General features: G+C 39.6%; 1 protein-coding gene across 4 annotated transcripts in view; it reads left to right on the forward strand.

Annotated features, from left to right (window-relative positions):
• The window catches only part of LOC132378490 (doublecortin domain-containing protein 2-like), a 196,824-nt gene that overhangs the window by 34,411 nt on the left and 148,391 nt on the right, over nucleotides 1-14,022 (forward strand). For all 4 annotated transcript variants that reach the window (XM_059945435.1, XM_059945433.1, XM_059945432.1 and 1 more), the window contains one exon: nucleotides 2,201-2,252. In XM_059945435.1, the coding sequence (XP_059801418.1) occupies nucleotides 2,201-2,252 (52 nt within the window). The remainder of the gene's footprint in view (nucleotides 1-2,200; nucleotides 2,253-14,022) is intronic.

Genomic DNA, 14,022 nt, shown 5'->3' on the forward strand with positions numbered 1-14,022 from the left:
CTCTCTACACACCATAAATGGCCAGCTGTTAGTGAAAACATTCCAATATCTGCCCCATGAAGACCTCTTAGGATCTTAGATGTTTAAATAAGGTCACTGCTCATTCTTTTTTAACTCCAGCTAGCACAGCCCTCTCATCACAGCAATTGGGTCACTTTGGACTGCCTCCAGTGGGAAAATAAAGTGCCAAAATGGTGCGAGAATGGGAAGTGTTTATGTTCAAAATTACTGTATGAGTGATTGAAAACTAAGTGCAGGTGCAGCACTGGAAGGCTCTGGTTGGTACGCTGACCATTATTGCAACTGGATTTGAGAACAGGAATAAAGATGTTGTACTACATTTATATACGTCCTTAGTGATACCAGAGCTGGAGTATTGTGAACAACTTTTGTCTCCTTATCTACCTGATGTGTCACAAGGCACAGAGAGGAACAACAACATCAAGTAATAAAGAATAAAGCCCTATGGAACTGCTGCAGAAGTTTAAACTGTTTTTCCTCTTCCTAATATGGATAAATACTGATTTTCCCTGGGACCATTAAAGTGTATTTAGCTATTGTGTATAACTTGAGAGCAATGGCTGAGGAATCCTGTCTTCCGTGTCAGGAGATTTATGGTTCAAGCCCCACATCAGAAGGCTGAGCACTAAGCTTGAGAGTGACTACTCCACTACCAGAGACATTTGCACCCCCTGGTGAAGGTAAAAGATTCCATAGCACCTTTGAGTAAAAGGGCAATGAGTTATTTCCATGGTTCTGGCCAATATTTACCTCTATGTTCTGCAAAAACAGTTCAGAGTATCTGGCTCATTATTTCATTGCTGTTTGTGAAAACTTAATGTGTTCAATTCTACTTTGCTCTCCCAGTGTTGTTATGAGTTCTGGATTTGCTGTTCAGCATTTTAAAATGGCCTAGGAAAGACGTGAAGGGTGCAATGTGAATGCGGACCTTGTTTATTTCCTTTAGCCAGCAATCTGGAATTGGTTGTAGTGCTCTCAAATGGATCAGTGTATCAATAGTCAAGAGAAACTTCCCTTGCCAAACTATTCAGCCCAGTTTACTTGTTAAAGGGATAATCTCACCAACCTATATCCTTGATTCCCCCGGACTTGTGATTGAAATGGCAAAAACTGCACCTTCCACATACTTCCCCTCTGAACGTCCCCACTCTCTCCTCCTCCTCCTTACAAACATATCTTTTGTCATCATGATGTTATTGACATTGTAGCTAGATTAGTAAGCTCACTAGTAACAACACTGTTCTGTCCACTCCCCCTTGCTGCCCCTTTATAATTCTCCGCTATCACAGGGTGTCCTATCCATCACACCGCAGGGTAACATTCCACTTCTCTCCGAGTCGGCTTGGAACGAGATGTCTTCCCTCTGCCCGGTTCACATTTACATCTAAACCTAATACCCAGAGTGTCAACAAGACCAGCTCTGACATCTACCTGTTTTACCTTTCATCCGCACTTCTTTCGAATCTGCTCCCATGTCACTTACAATTGCATGAATGAGCTGTTGTAACAACTGCAAGAACCAGTCTCCCTTTAATGCTGAGACTATTTGCTTGAGACTTCTGTACTTCTCCAACATGCCCACCTCCATCACACTCTTCCTTTGCTCCTGATTCTAGTGCTTAAATCACAGTATTTTGCTTTCCCTTTCTTCTCCAGCACAGTAACTCCTATCGCACAGTTCATTACTCCCCCTGCACTTCCTTGCCTGATTATTTGTGGCTGTACTTTCAAATCTATCCCCCTCTTAAACTTCATGCTCTAAGTCTCTAACCCTCCAAATTCGTAAAAGGCAGCTTTGACCAGACCTTGCTTATTGCCCTATCTAATTGCCCTGCTTTTTCCCGACTTATCCCATGTTCTCAATTCCCTTAATATACAAAGCTTTGAATATGCTCAACTATGAAGCGTCTATTTCTCTTTCGAGCAGCGAATTCCAAGGGCTGACACTTTATTTTAAGGTTGTGACCCCGGTTCTATATGTCCCAGCTTGCAGTCACATCATGAAATGTCTTCCACATAGTTAATCGAGGCACCATCTATCCAGCACTGCAGAAACAGAGAATTGACAAATGTGGCTCTGCTTCCACTCTGATATCACTGTTCTTCATTTTATTTTAAAACTGCATTTAATTACTGATTTAAAAACAAAATGAGTAACCACAAATGTTCTTCTTTGCAGTTACAATCAGATAGGAGTAAAGAAGACAAAGCCAGTGCCAAAAGATGTCCCGGTATGCACTAAAATGTATTACTGTTTATCATTGTCATATTTCAAAGTTTAAATCATAAATACATATTGATATACAGTATATTTTTAAAAAAATCCTTTCTGGGCACCTCAGCCACTCTGGAAGCGTACACTCGTTTGGATGAGGTGCTGTTCAGTTTCACCAGAGACATGTCAATGCTTAAAGGACTAACTTATGAAGCTCAAGTTATTAAGTTCCAAATATCTAGCCTTTATTTTCATGAGCCTAAATGATTGAGTGAAGATCTACCTGATACATTTGAAAAGTGAAAGGATTTAATAAGTTAAGTTAAAGTTAAGTTAAGTTAAGTTAAAGTTTAAAGCTGTTGGTCACAAAGGGCACATTTGATCCGGTTTGCAAGGTTTCAGTGCTGATACTGCTTAAAAAGACAAACAATTCCCTTCCTTGCTTGGTGAAGCCAAGATGATCTTCATGCAGTCAAGTAGACACTAGCCCAAGTATCTAAAGGAAATTGCGAAGCATCTCCATTAGCCCCCACAATATGAAACTTAAGTGATCCAAATGTGTAAAGCTAGTGGTGGTGTATTTGGTCTGAATTTATATGCTCTGCCATTCAAAGTCAAGATTGATACATTATGAAGGCCAAAATACTTAGGAATGCTACAGCATGCAGATCTGTTCTGGAATGATTCAATGTCTTTCTGGATTCTTGCCTGGTCTAGCAGTACAGTATTGACAACACAATATCAACTTAAGTAGAATGGAAGTATTGATTTAAGAGACAATGACATATCAGTGCATTGGCCTTCACTGAATTGATGAAGTTCTGATGAAGGATAAATACCCAAAGTTTCAGAAAATAACTTCGTGCAAGTGTCTTCAAACAATTATAAATACAGAAGGAGTTTGGATTTCCCAGAATGTTACTCAAAAATCAAGTCCTTGGTTATGCAAGATGTTAAAGCAAAGGCTGGAGGATTTTCCAAGACATATTTTGTTACGAGAGACTTGAAGAGGACGGCTTGGAGCCAAATGCTGGGAGTGTCATGGTCTCCAGAAGCTGAGCAGAAATCGAACGCTAGCTGAATTCACTGGTAGGCTTACGATTGAACACTGAACCTATATTCAGGTGTTCCTTAAATACTCAATTCTTGGCACCTAAAACATGATTATCAATTAATCCTAAACCCTTGAAGAGGCCGCGCCAGCTACCTGTACTTCGGACAGTTAGTGTTTAAATCTTGGTTGGGAGCACCTCATAACATATTTAGTTTAATCCATATTTGACTGTCGTGCATCATACCTCTTCAGTTGTAATTTATTAGTACATGTATATACATATAAATGTGAGCCAATCAATTCCAAGAAGACTGCATGTGGATGCTAAAGATAGCAAATGGTTAACCAAACATTTGGTTCAAAATATCTTATTTGGTTGATTATGAATTACAAAGTTAACAGACAATAAACTGCATGACTAGACCATAGTAGGTTGGAGCAGAGACAATTAATGTGATTAACTTTTGCCTGTATTAAAATAAGCATGTTTCTTTGAAGAATGGGTAACAAGTTTCATTAGCAAGTGCATATGGAAGTACAGTAACATTTCATCACAGTCAAATTTATGAAAATAATTGAAATTCAAAAATGATGGAAGTTGTATAAAATATTCTGTTAAATATTTAAATGAGATAGGAGAAATGGATTGGTGAATCTGTTTCTAATGAAAGGACATTAAGAGTAATTGAAAAGCTCAACTGTAGCACACTGAAAGAATATTTAGGTTGAACTTGTTTGATGGGAGCCTGCAATGTCAATAATTCAACATTGTTGCTAACCATCAGGACACAAGAAATGAAGGAATGTGAAATTAATTCTGGAACTATCAAAAAGAAATTTTATTTGCAGTATTTTGATTAAGAAAATTAAGTTGCATGGAACAGCTGTCGACCAGATTGACAGATTAAAACCAACACTTTTTCTGGAATCCTGCAGGAAATATTTTGATTTCTCTAATTCGTATTATTGTGGTTTTGAACTCTGATCACATATCACCCAATTTTGTCATGCTGGAGAAATACAAACCAGTGAATCAAAAAATAATAAAGTATATGTAAAATATTCCATTGATAGTTTAAGAAACATATAATGCAACGGTATTCCTTACAATTCCTTATGAATGCAAGTCTATAGTTCTCTTTTGTAGTTTAATGCACCTTATTACTTTTTTTCCTTATTCTAACCAGGCTGCTGATTGTTATATAGTATTTGCAGGAAATTGCTCATAGCTGTCTTCTTTTGTTCGTTTGTCATTGCTGTTCCTCTGACTGTAAAGCAACATTATGTACTTTACTGCTTGTCATGGAAAATATCAGCAGTTTGTGGTTTGAACACAATCTGCCAATAGACTTGTTTCTCTTGAAAGTTTCTGGCATTGCTGTAGAGTTTCTGAAATCCAGGTCCAAATCCCCCATTTGGATCTAAACTCGTAAGAGCAGCAGTAGTCCATTTACTACTTGTTTTTCTGTAAAGATTCATCAAGGATTTTCAACTTAATTCTACAGTATCTTCTCACCTTATTTCCACAACCCACAGCCTTCTTAACCATATAACAATCACAGCACGGAAACAGGCCATCTCGGCCCTCCTAGTCCGTGCCGAACTCTTAATCTCACCTAGTCCCACCTACCCGCACTCAGCCCATAACCCTCCACTCCTTTCCTGTCCATATACCTATCCAATTTTACCTTAAATGACACAACTGAACTGGCCTCTACTACTTCTACAGGAAGCTCATTCCACTCAGCTATCACTCTCTGAGTAAAGAAATACCCCCTCGTGTTTCCCTTAAACTTCTGCCCCCAACTCTCAAATCATGTCCTCTCGTTTGAATCTCCCCTACTCTCAATGGAAACAGCCTGTTCACGTCAACTTGCCTTTGGCTTCTAAGAAAACTGAAAGTTTCAAATTACCCAACCATAGCCACCCTTTGAAGGTGTATATTCTAGATTTCCTTTTCTATTAGTCTGAGATTTACACACTTGTTAAGAGAAATAATATATACAACTTTGGAATCACTCAGGCAGTTGGCAGCATCTACAAAGAATGGAGGGTAGGGCTAATAGTTAAGTTTCATGACAACTTTGCCAACTTGTCTGAAAAATGTCTTGCATCTATCCTGTGCTTTACTATGTGCTGCTTATTAGTTCTCCTCATTCTTGCTAAATTTAGATCACTTCTTGCTACTTTGATAAATTACATTTTAAAAATAACTACAAATATTTTATTTTTATTTCTTGACCTTGCCCACCCCTCAAATCTGCTCCTGTCTCCAGCTCCAAATCTCTTTCTAACTATTCTGACCTCTTTTTTTTGTTCTGCACACCTTTATCTCTGTTCAAATTGGGCTCCATGTTTTTGTCTATCCATCCCATCCCTCCTTCCATCAGTTGTCCTTTTTGCTTGCACCTGCTGGTTAATTAATCTGAGACAATTCATCATTACTAGCATTTGCATTAATATAATTGTGCATTTGCAATCCATGAATCAATGTCTTGTAAAATGGAGCATTAAATCATGTGGCAGAGCAGGAAAGAATCAAATTATAAAGGAATCAAACTGTACTGTGTATCATGTACTGTGTTTTTCACTGCTTGAGTTTATTTGTTGCCTGGTTTCCAAAAATGTTGTGCTATTTTAAGAATGGATTAAAGGTAACATAATGCCTCGGGGAGAATACCTAAAATATTTCCCCAGTGTTTCAAAATGACACTTGGAGCTTTGCTGGATAGATAAACCATTTATGTTAACCAACTAAAAGTAAAATTTTGATGGAAGATTGTATTTTAAAAAAACTATAAACCCTGCATTACTTGTGCATAAATAATTCAATTAGTAAGCCAGAAATCTGAAAAGTTAAACAAACAATGGGAAAAATTTCAATAGGGGTTCATAGTATATCTGAATTTTTAGGTTATTTTCCATTAAATTCCATTGATGCCACTAAGGGAATTTGGCTGATGATTTATTTACATAATACCTGACATTTATACTGTTGACTTTAGTTTATGTACTCCCGCATCAGTTAAATAGGAATAATAAATACTTATTTTAACTGTACTGGTCTTTGCGTAATGAAGAAATAAGGTTATTTAAGAATAATTGAAAGGTAATAGTTTAGTCCCAAGACACAAAATGGAAGGACTTCTGTTTCTGACTTGTCTTTTAGACCTCAGGTTGCTTCCATTGTGCTTTTGAGCAAAGGAGTGTAGACAGAGTGACTGAATGACTAAATGGGTAACCAGAAATGTTGATTAAGATTGAATTGCAGAGGCTGCCTCTTCTCATCCAGGACTTGATTTCTAATGTGTTTTGATGAAGCACGACAACAGCCCTGGCCTCACTTGTTCTAAAGGAAAAGAAGAGTAGGACTATGTAGATCATCATGTGAAAATGTTGCTGAGTGATGTGGTGCTGGAGTTCAGGGGTATATTGACAATTGCTATACAGATGATGAACGCAAACAGTGTCTAAACTTTTGAATTTCTACCCATAATTGTAAACTTCAATGGTGCATTTGTCTTGTGTCTTCCCTAACTGTGAAGAAGAACTGAGAAATTTTGGTCTGAGGTTTTGAGTATCTTCAGTATTTCTTCTTGCTCCTGATCTAAAATTTATTTAATTTTTTTGCCTAGACAATTACAACTTTGCAATAGCAAGTTGATCTGCAAGCCCTGGCTATACCTGCTGCATTTAACATTCGACCATTAAAGATCACTTCCCTTCCGCATTCTTTTAGAATGTAATGAGTTACACTGAAATGTTTTTACCCATCTATGGAATCCTTCTTTCAGTTACTTACAAATCCCCATAGGAGCGTTGATACCTACCACTTCAATTGGCCAGAATTTTCTGTAGAAATAAATGACAAGACAAATAGATCTCATTGCTTTCATAGAACAAGCTGGAAATCAACATCCAGCAAACATCTTAAGAAATAGTTAAATTAATAAATCAAGAAGCTGATATCTTTATTCTGACACCTTAGTCCCTCCCTCCTTTGTCCTGAAGAAGAGTCTTGGCTGAAACTTCGACTATCTGTTCATTTCCATAGTTAGAGCCTGACCTGCTGAGTTCCTCCAGCACTGTGTGTGTGTTGCTTTGGATTTTCATCATTTGAAGATTTTTTTGTGTGGCTGATATCAGGAGCTATGCAGTCACGGGCAACTCACCGAGTGAAGTGGCATTGCTAACACAAGCAACATAAATTACTTTGTTTCTTTCCATTAATCTCATCAGATTGGCTTATCTATTGCCTTTGGAACTTTAAGGCACTGCAGTTTACATTTTTACTTTGCTGAATATTAAGGTGTTCATGTGTGGAATCTTGTGTTTTAGATTTAAGTTATTGTTAAAGATTCAAAACAAATGAAAATGGTTTTAAAAAGTTACTTTTTTCCTCTTGTTATCCCCCTTATTTCAATCTTTCTTTGCCTCTTATTGCTCTCACTGAAGCTGCTTTGGTATTACAATATTAATTCAAACGCCTCTTGGCACCGATTCTTAATTTACTGACTCTCATTAATCACTCTTCAACTTGATTATTAAGGAACTTCAAGCTGCAATGTATTTTGCCCAGGTCCAAATGTGCTACACTTGATTAAAGTTACTGAGAAATTAAATTTTAAAATCTTTTTTAAAAGCATGGAATAAGGCCTCTGTCAGTCCAGGTTGTCTCTGAATGTCGCGTGCTAGCTGTCTAAATACGCAAGCCTGGGCAGTACAATATGGAGAGCAAGCTATTGCCCATGTAGCAAGCTTCCCCTCTCCATGCACCTGATGAACCCAAAGGAATGGTAGAGACTGATACAGTTTGGTACCAGCAGTTGTCAGTCAGTATTGAGCTCAACGTAGGACTGTCTTAGGGACTCCAGCTCCAGATTTTTCTCTTGGGTTTACTCCTGAAGCCTTTCCATAAGTGGATCGAGCCAAAGACAGTGGAGGTTTGAGATCAGAGTTTTCCTTCTAGATGAGCTGACAAGCCCCATCTGCTCGAAGCGACTGGTTTTAAGATGCCAGTGACCTGCCTTGTCCCTTCTCCTGTCAGTAGAAATGGTTCCACCGGGCTTAGTAGCTAAACTACGCGTGAAGGCCAGGAGCTAGACTTGGTTGTCAGCAGCTATTTGAGGAGCACACTGATGGGAGCTTGTCCCCATTACCATCCCGGGCTATAACAACCTTAAGGAATAATTAAATGATTAGAAACCGAATTATTTTTAAGATCTCCCTTTTGTAGTGAAGCACGTTAATATTTCTGTTTTTCCGGGTCACTTGGGAAACTTAACCAGCCATTGGGTTACACGTCACCCATGTGTCCTGCACCAGATGATGTGGGTCACATCTCTATCCTTTCAATGCTCCCCTTCACCCTTTCCCCTAGACTTCCAGGAACACCCTTAATTTGTGATTTTCTCCCACCTCCAGTCTGAAACATTAACTTCCTACTTCCATGGATGCTGCCTGACCTGCCCATTTTTTCAGCTTTCTCTTTTTAGAAAAAATTTTAGATTTGTATTATCTGCACTTTATAGAATTTTCCCACTGGCTTTGAACAGTCCCCTGTCCTCCATAAACACCCCCCACTTTCAGGACTTGACTCTTATTTCTGTTACTTCCTTGCTCTGATGACAATCTTCCAGCGATCACCTGATTCCCACTGCCCACCAACTCCAAGCCATTAGGTGATCACTGGTTCTCCCCACCTCTTGCAACAATCTGCCAGCCCCCACCACTCCAGATCCCAGCTTCCCCATCCTCCATTCACCTCCTCCAAATTCTGGGCTCTGATGCTGAGCCCTGACAACTTGACCCTGGCCCTAGGAAAGTCGTGGAACAGTACTCAAACAGTCTATCCAGCCCTCAGTATCTGTACTGAAAATGCTGTCAAGTTGAACTAATGCTTTCTGCCCACACATGAAGTAAAGAGCTGGGAAGTTCAGTGGTGAAAGCAATACAGGAAGAATCTGATGGAAGAGGACAGAAGGCCATGGAAGAAAGAAGAGGAGGAGCATAGAGGCAAATATATTAGAGGCTTTTAAGAGACAATTGGATAGGCACGTGGATGTAAGGAAGATGGCGGGATATGGATGTGGTGTAGGGATTAGAGTTTGGGGATTTTTGATTTGCCTTTTAGCTGGCTTGCACAGCATTGTGGGCCAAATGGCCTGTTCCTGGGCTGTACTGTTCTATGATCCCTATCCCTCCAAACCCTTTATGATGCCTATCTGAAAGCCTCTTAAATGTCACTATTAAATCTGCTTCCACTACAACCCTTGGCAGCTCATTCCATAGATCTACCATTCAGTGTTCAAAAAAAAAAAATCTTGCCCCTCACAATTCCTTCAAATTTTCTCCTTCGTAACTTAAAACTATGCCCTCTAGTACTTAGTGTTTCTACACTGGGAAAAAGATCGTGATTGTAAACCCTATCTATCCCCTTCATAATGTTATAAATTTCTCTCGGGTCCCTTGGCCTCTGACCTTCAGAGAAAACAATCCAAATTTGTCCAACCTCTTCAAGCATCTAATATCCCTGAATCCAGGAAACATAGTGTAAAGCTCTTTAAAGTATCTCCAAAGCTTGCACATCTTTCCTGGAATGGAGTGACCAAAACTGCATACAAGTGGAGTCTAACTGAAGGTTTATACAACTGCATCATGACTTCTTCATTCCTATAGTCCACGAGCCTTGTGATGAAGGCAAGCATGCCATGTTCCTTCTTTACCATTTCACTGGCGATTCTACTTCCAGGGAAAGGAAGAGCAGGCAGTACATTTAATTGTGAAGGGTGTAAAGCATTGGGCCTCAGGCAACACTTTTTTGCAGTAGGTCAACATCCAAAGCAGTCACTTATGTGTCCCTCTCTGATGCCATTCCTCTGCATCCTGTTGGGACCACTAGAATTTGTGGCCCATTCTGTTTCCTATAAATAAAGGTTGTCATGGTGGTGGTGGCCTTAATGTTTTTTTTTACCCTGCCTTTGACTCAAGACTTTTATAACTGAAATTAGTGGATACAGTTTTCCTAATTTTCCATTGCTTCATTCCCTGCAATGGCAGAGCAGACTCGATGGGCCGAATGGCCTACTCCTGCTCCTATATCTTATGGTCTAAGTTCAGAATATGGAAGCCCTGATTTCCTATATGTGCTGGTTTCCATCATGGCTTCCTCGGAGTGATACTCAACAACCATCAGAAACTTTTCAAACATCCATTTCCTTATGTGATATATTTTGAAAAGCCAAAGGTTATTGGCACTGTAGGTTATGAGTTTACCTCTGAATCACTAAGATTATTTTAGCTGATTTCACTGTATTTCATAAAGATACAGAGAGGAAACTGGGAGAGAGAATGCCACCTGTCTCTGTGTGCTTGCTTTGCACGGGGAGTATGTATCACTAAACCAGCATTTTGGGCGTTACCTGGCTTAGAAGGAAATTATGCAAGCTCAGAAATGCTCTTGGGCTACCTTAAATGTTTCCACGAGTGGAGAGGGGTGGGGGCTCTATAATTTCCCTCTTAGTTTTGATAGATCAGTACTGTTACAATGAAGCATTTGAGGTTATGAATGTATAACTTGAGTTCTTGGAAATTTTGCTGACAGTGGACTTGTCTTTCCCATGTCACTGTACTTCGGTGATTCATGCCAGGACAAAGTATTGCATGTTCAGTGTTGGGCACATCTACGAATCGTATCATAAAATATAACTTAATATATTTTCTATAAACACAACCTTGCAGGCAGAACACTAAGTGAACACGTTCCATCTTGGCAGAGTCAATTTTCATTGTAATTGGAAAGTCTGTACTTTTCCTGCAAGCAATTGTGGTGTATTTTGCAAATCTATCGTGGTGCTTTATGGTATCTTATTACTGTATATTCCATAGTAAAGGACAGTGCATTTCTAGTCAGGCAGCAAGATGTTTGTGTTGGTCTTACACACTATGTTGATGGTGAGAAGAGTTTATAATTTCTTTGCAGGTTTACAATAAAATTAAGGTTGATTGCTGGTATTAAAGAGACTTTTTCTCTAGTGCTGGAAGATTTTAATGAACTTTGTAGAATGTTATCTTCAAGTCCTTTGTACTTGATTCTATAACAGAAGAAGAGTAATGTTCTCTTTGATGATTTCACCAGGCATAGCTCTTTAATTCAGATGTAATGATGGGCTGACTGCTCTTTTTAATTAGGATTTTGATTCATGTTTGCTGATGAAACTTCAACTGTAGTGGAAATCAAATCTAGTAAAGTTCAGATTGCTGCAGAGGTTTAAAAATGAATGTTATACTCAAGGCAACAGAATCCTATTAGTCATTCTAAAAAGACTATTTTGTTGAAGTGATATTCCTAATGTTACAATGAGTTGAACTTGTCTATTTGTAAAAACTACCTGCTGAGATTTTGTTTTTAAACAGAATGTCTGGACTGGTATAATTAACATTGCATATGTAATATCTATTTTCCTTTTAATGCCAATTATTTGCATTTGTCTGTAGGATGGATATATAAAAATTCAGCGTGGATATATAAAAATTTGAATGTTTGTTCCTCCAACTCAGGTTTACACATCACAATGGAATGAAGCAATATGAAAGGAACTAGAAATTATTACATAAATATGGATTATTATCCAGACATAGTGGTCCATGGCTGCCAGGACAGCCCTTACTGAGTTAACCATCCCATGGGAGGATGGAGTGGAGGCTGCCCATGAGTGGAAGAGGCTGAAGTTCCCAGACCTGGAAGCTGGCTGGCTGAAGTACCGTGGAGGTAGGATGCCAGGGCTTCATTGGCGCATTGACACCAAGGTTACTCTGTGATACGGCGGTGACTGGAGTGAGGCTTAGGAGGGCCACTGGGGAGTTGGCTGAAGAGGCAGAAAAGGGCAGCTTTTGCCTGTGGCTGAGGAAGGACAGAAATTCAGGGACTGACTAACCTCATTGGAAGCAGCAGGGGATGGCAGGGAGACGTCTCTGCCACTGCTCCACCACCGGGAGATGTACTAGGGCTAAGGGAGTGAACCATCAATGAGCCGTGTGTTGTGGTTTTTCGTGCCTCACAAAACGACCAGGAGACGCAGAAGATTCTTCAAGAAGTATTAAACTTTAATTTGCAAATCAAAGCTGAGACAGTCATTGAGCTAGTCGCTGATTGCCCACCAATCCTTGTACATAGCATTTTTTATAGCAATCTCCTGGTTTAGTTGCATTAGCATATCCAATCGGTCTACAGTTGTGTATCACAAGTACATCTGTCACTATTGTTTCTACCCATTGACTTAATCATGTTCTAATCTACATCTCTTAGCTACCTCTCCTTAACACACTGTCGTCTTCTACAGTCTTAAAGATTTCATTCTCCTACTAAATTGGATACATGCATAGCAAATAACAAACTCAAACCTGACTACATAATTTTGGTTACACAGCAAACAATGCAACTTTTATTCTCCAATATATCCCCCCTTTGACAGAGAAAGTAGAATAAGAGTCTGCACACAAAAGCCCCAATAAACTCGAGCACTTATTCCCAAATCACGGGTTAAACTATAATTTTCTGCGCCAAGACCTCAAAGTATTCTCTCCCTGTTACCCTGGGCCGCTGAGCCAAAAACCTGTCCCTTTGTACCTGAGACGGGGGAAAAAAGCTCAGAAGCCCTTCCAATCTACTCCCACACTGTCGTTTTGCTCTTGTTCATCCTGCAGATGTTGTAGGCTGTAACGATACATTTTCGGTGTTTCTTTCTCCACTAAACTTGCTTCAGTAATTGCCACGAGCCTCGGAAATTGTTTGGTTGCAGCACGCACCACAAGAGACTTGAGACAAGGAAAAAAACAGCACAGCACAAGCACACAGCTCAACAATACAATACTGACAGTTATTGCCATTTCAGTCAGCCATACTCCCCATCCTCCGAGTCTACTTTCTAACCAATCAAAGAACTGATGTCCGAACCCTGCATTCTGTGCGCATACCTCGCACTGTGACAAGACAAAGTCCACTGAAGCCTGTAAATAAGGTGACCAAAAACCATCCTTTTTTCTTTATCACCTCCCCCCTTGCACAATGGTCAATCCCTTGCGCTTCTGAAATCAGAATCGTCAGTAGAGGGGTGGGCGCGACCAACAAAACATCTTCCATGCTCCACAAGCCTTCCGGGTTCTGCTTGGCCCCCCTTCGTCTCCACATTGTCTGTTCTGCCAAAGTTGCCTTACCTTGTATTTCAATTAGGTCCTCTACCTCAGGTTCTGGAGTTAGGCTTACCTGGGGGGCAATGACAGCTGATGTACATCCAGACGCTTTTCTGGCTGCCTTGTCCGCAGCTGGATTTCCCTTTGTTATTGCGACCCTGGCACAAAGATCGGTGGGCGATCAGCGGTTTGCAAATCAAAGCTGAGACAGTCATTGAGCTAGTCGCTGATTGCCCACTGATCCGTGTACATAGCATTTTTTATAGGAATCTCCTGGTTTAGTTGTATTAGCATATCCAATCGATCTATAGTACATCCGCCACTATTGTTTCTACCCATTGACTTAATCATGTTCTAATCTACATCTCTTAGCTACCTCTCATTAACACACCATTATAATCTACATCTCTTAGCTAGCATCTCATTAACACCCCATTATCTTCTACATTCTTAAGATTTCATTCTCCTACTAAATTGGATACATGCATAGCAAATAGCAAACTCAAAGCTGACTACATGGTTTTGGTTACACAGCAAACAC

The sequence above is a fragment of the Hypanus sabinus genome, chromosome 20, assembly GCF_030144855.1.
Source record: "Hypanus sabinus isolate sHypSab1 chromosome 20, sHypSab1.hap1, whole genome shotgun sequence".
Taxonomy (NCBI): Eukaryota; Metazoa; Chordata; class Chondrichthyes; order Myliobatiformes; family Dasyatidae; genus Hypanus; species Hypanus sabinus.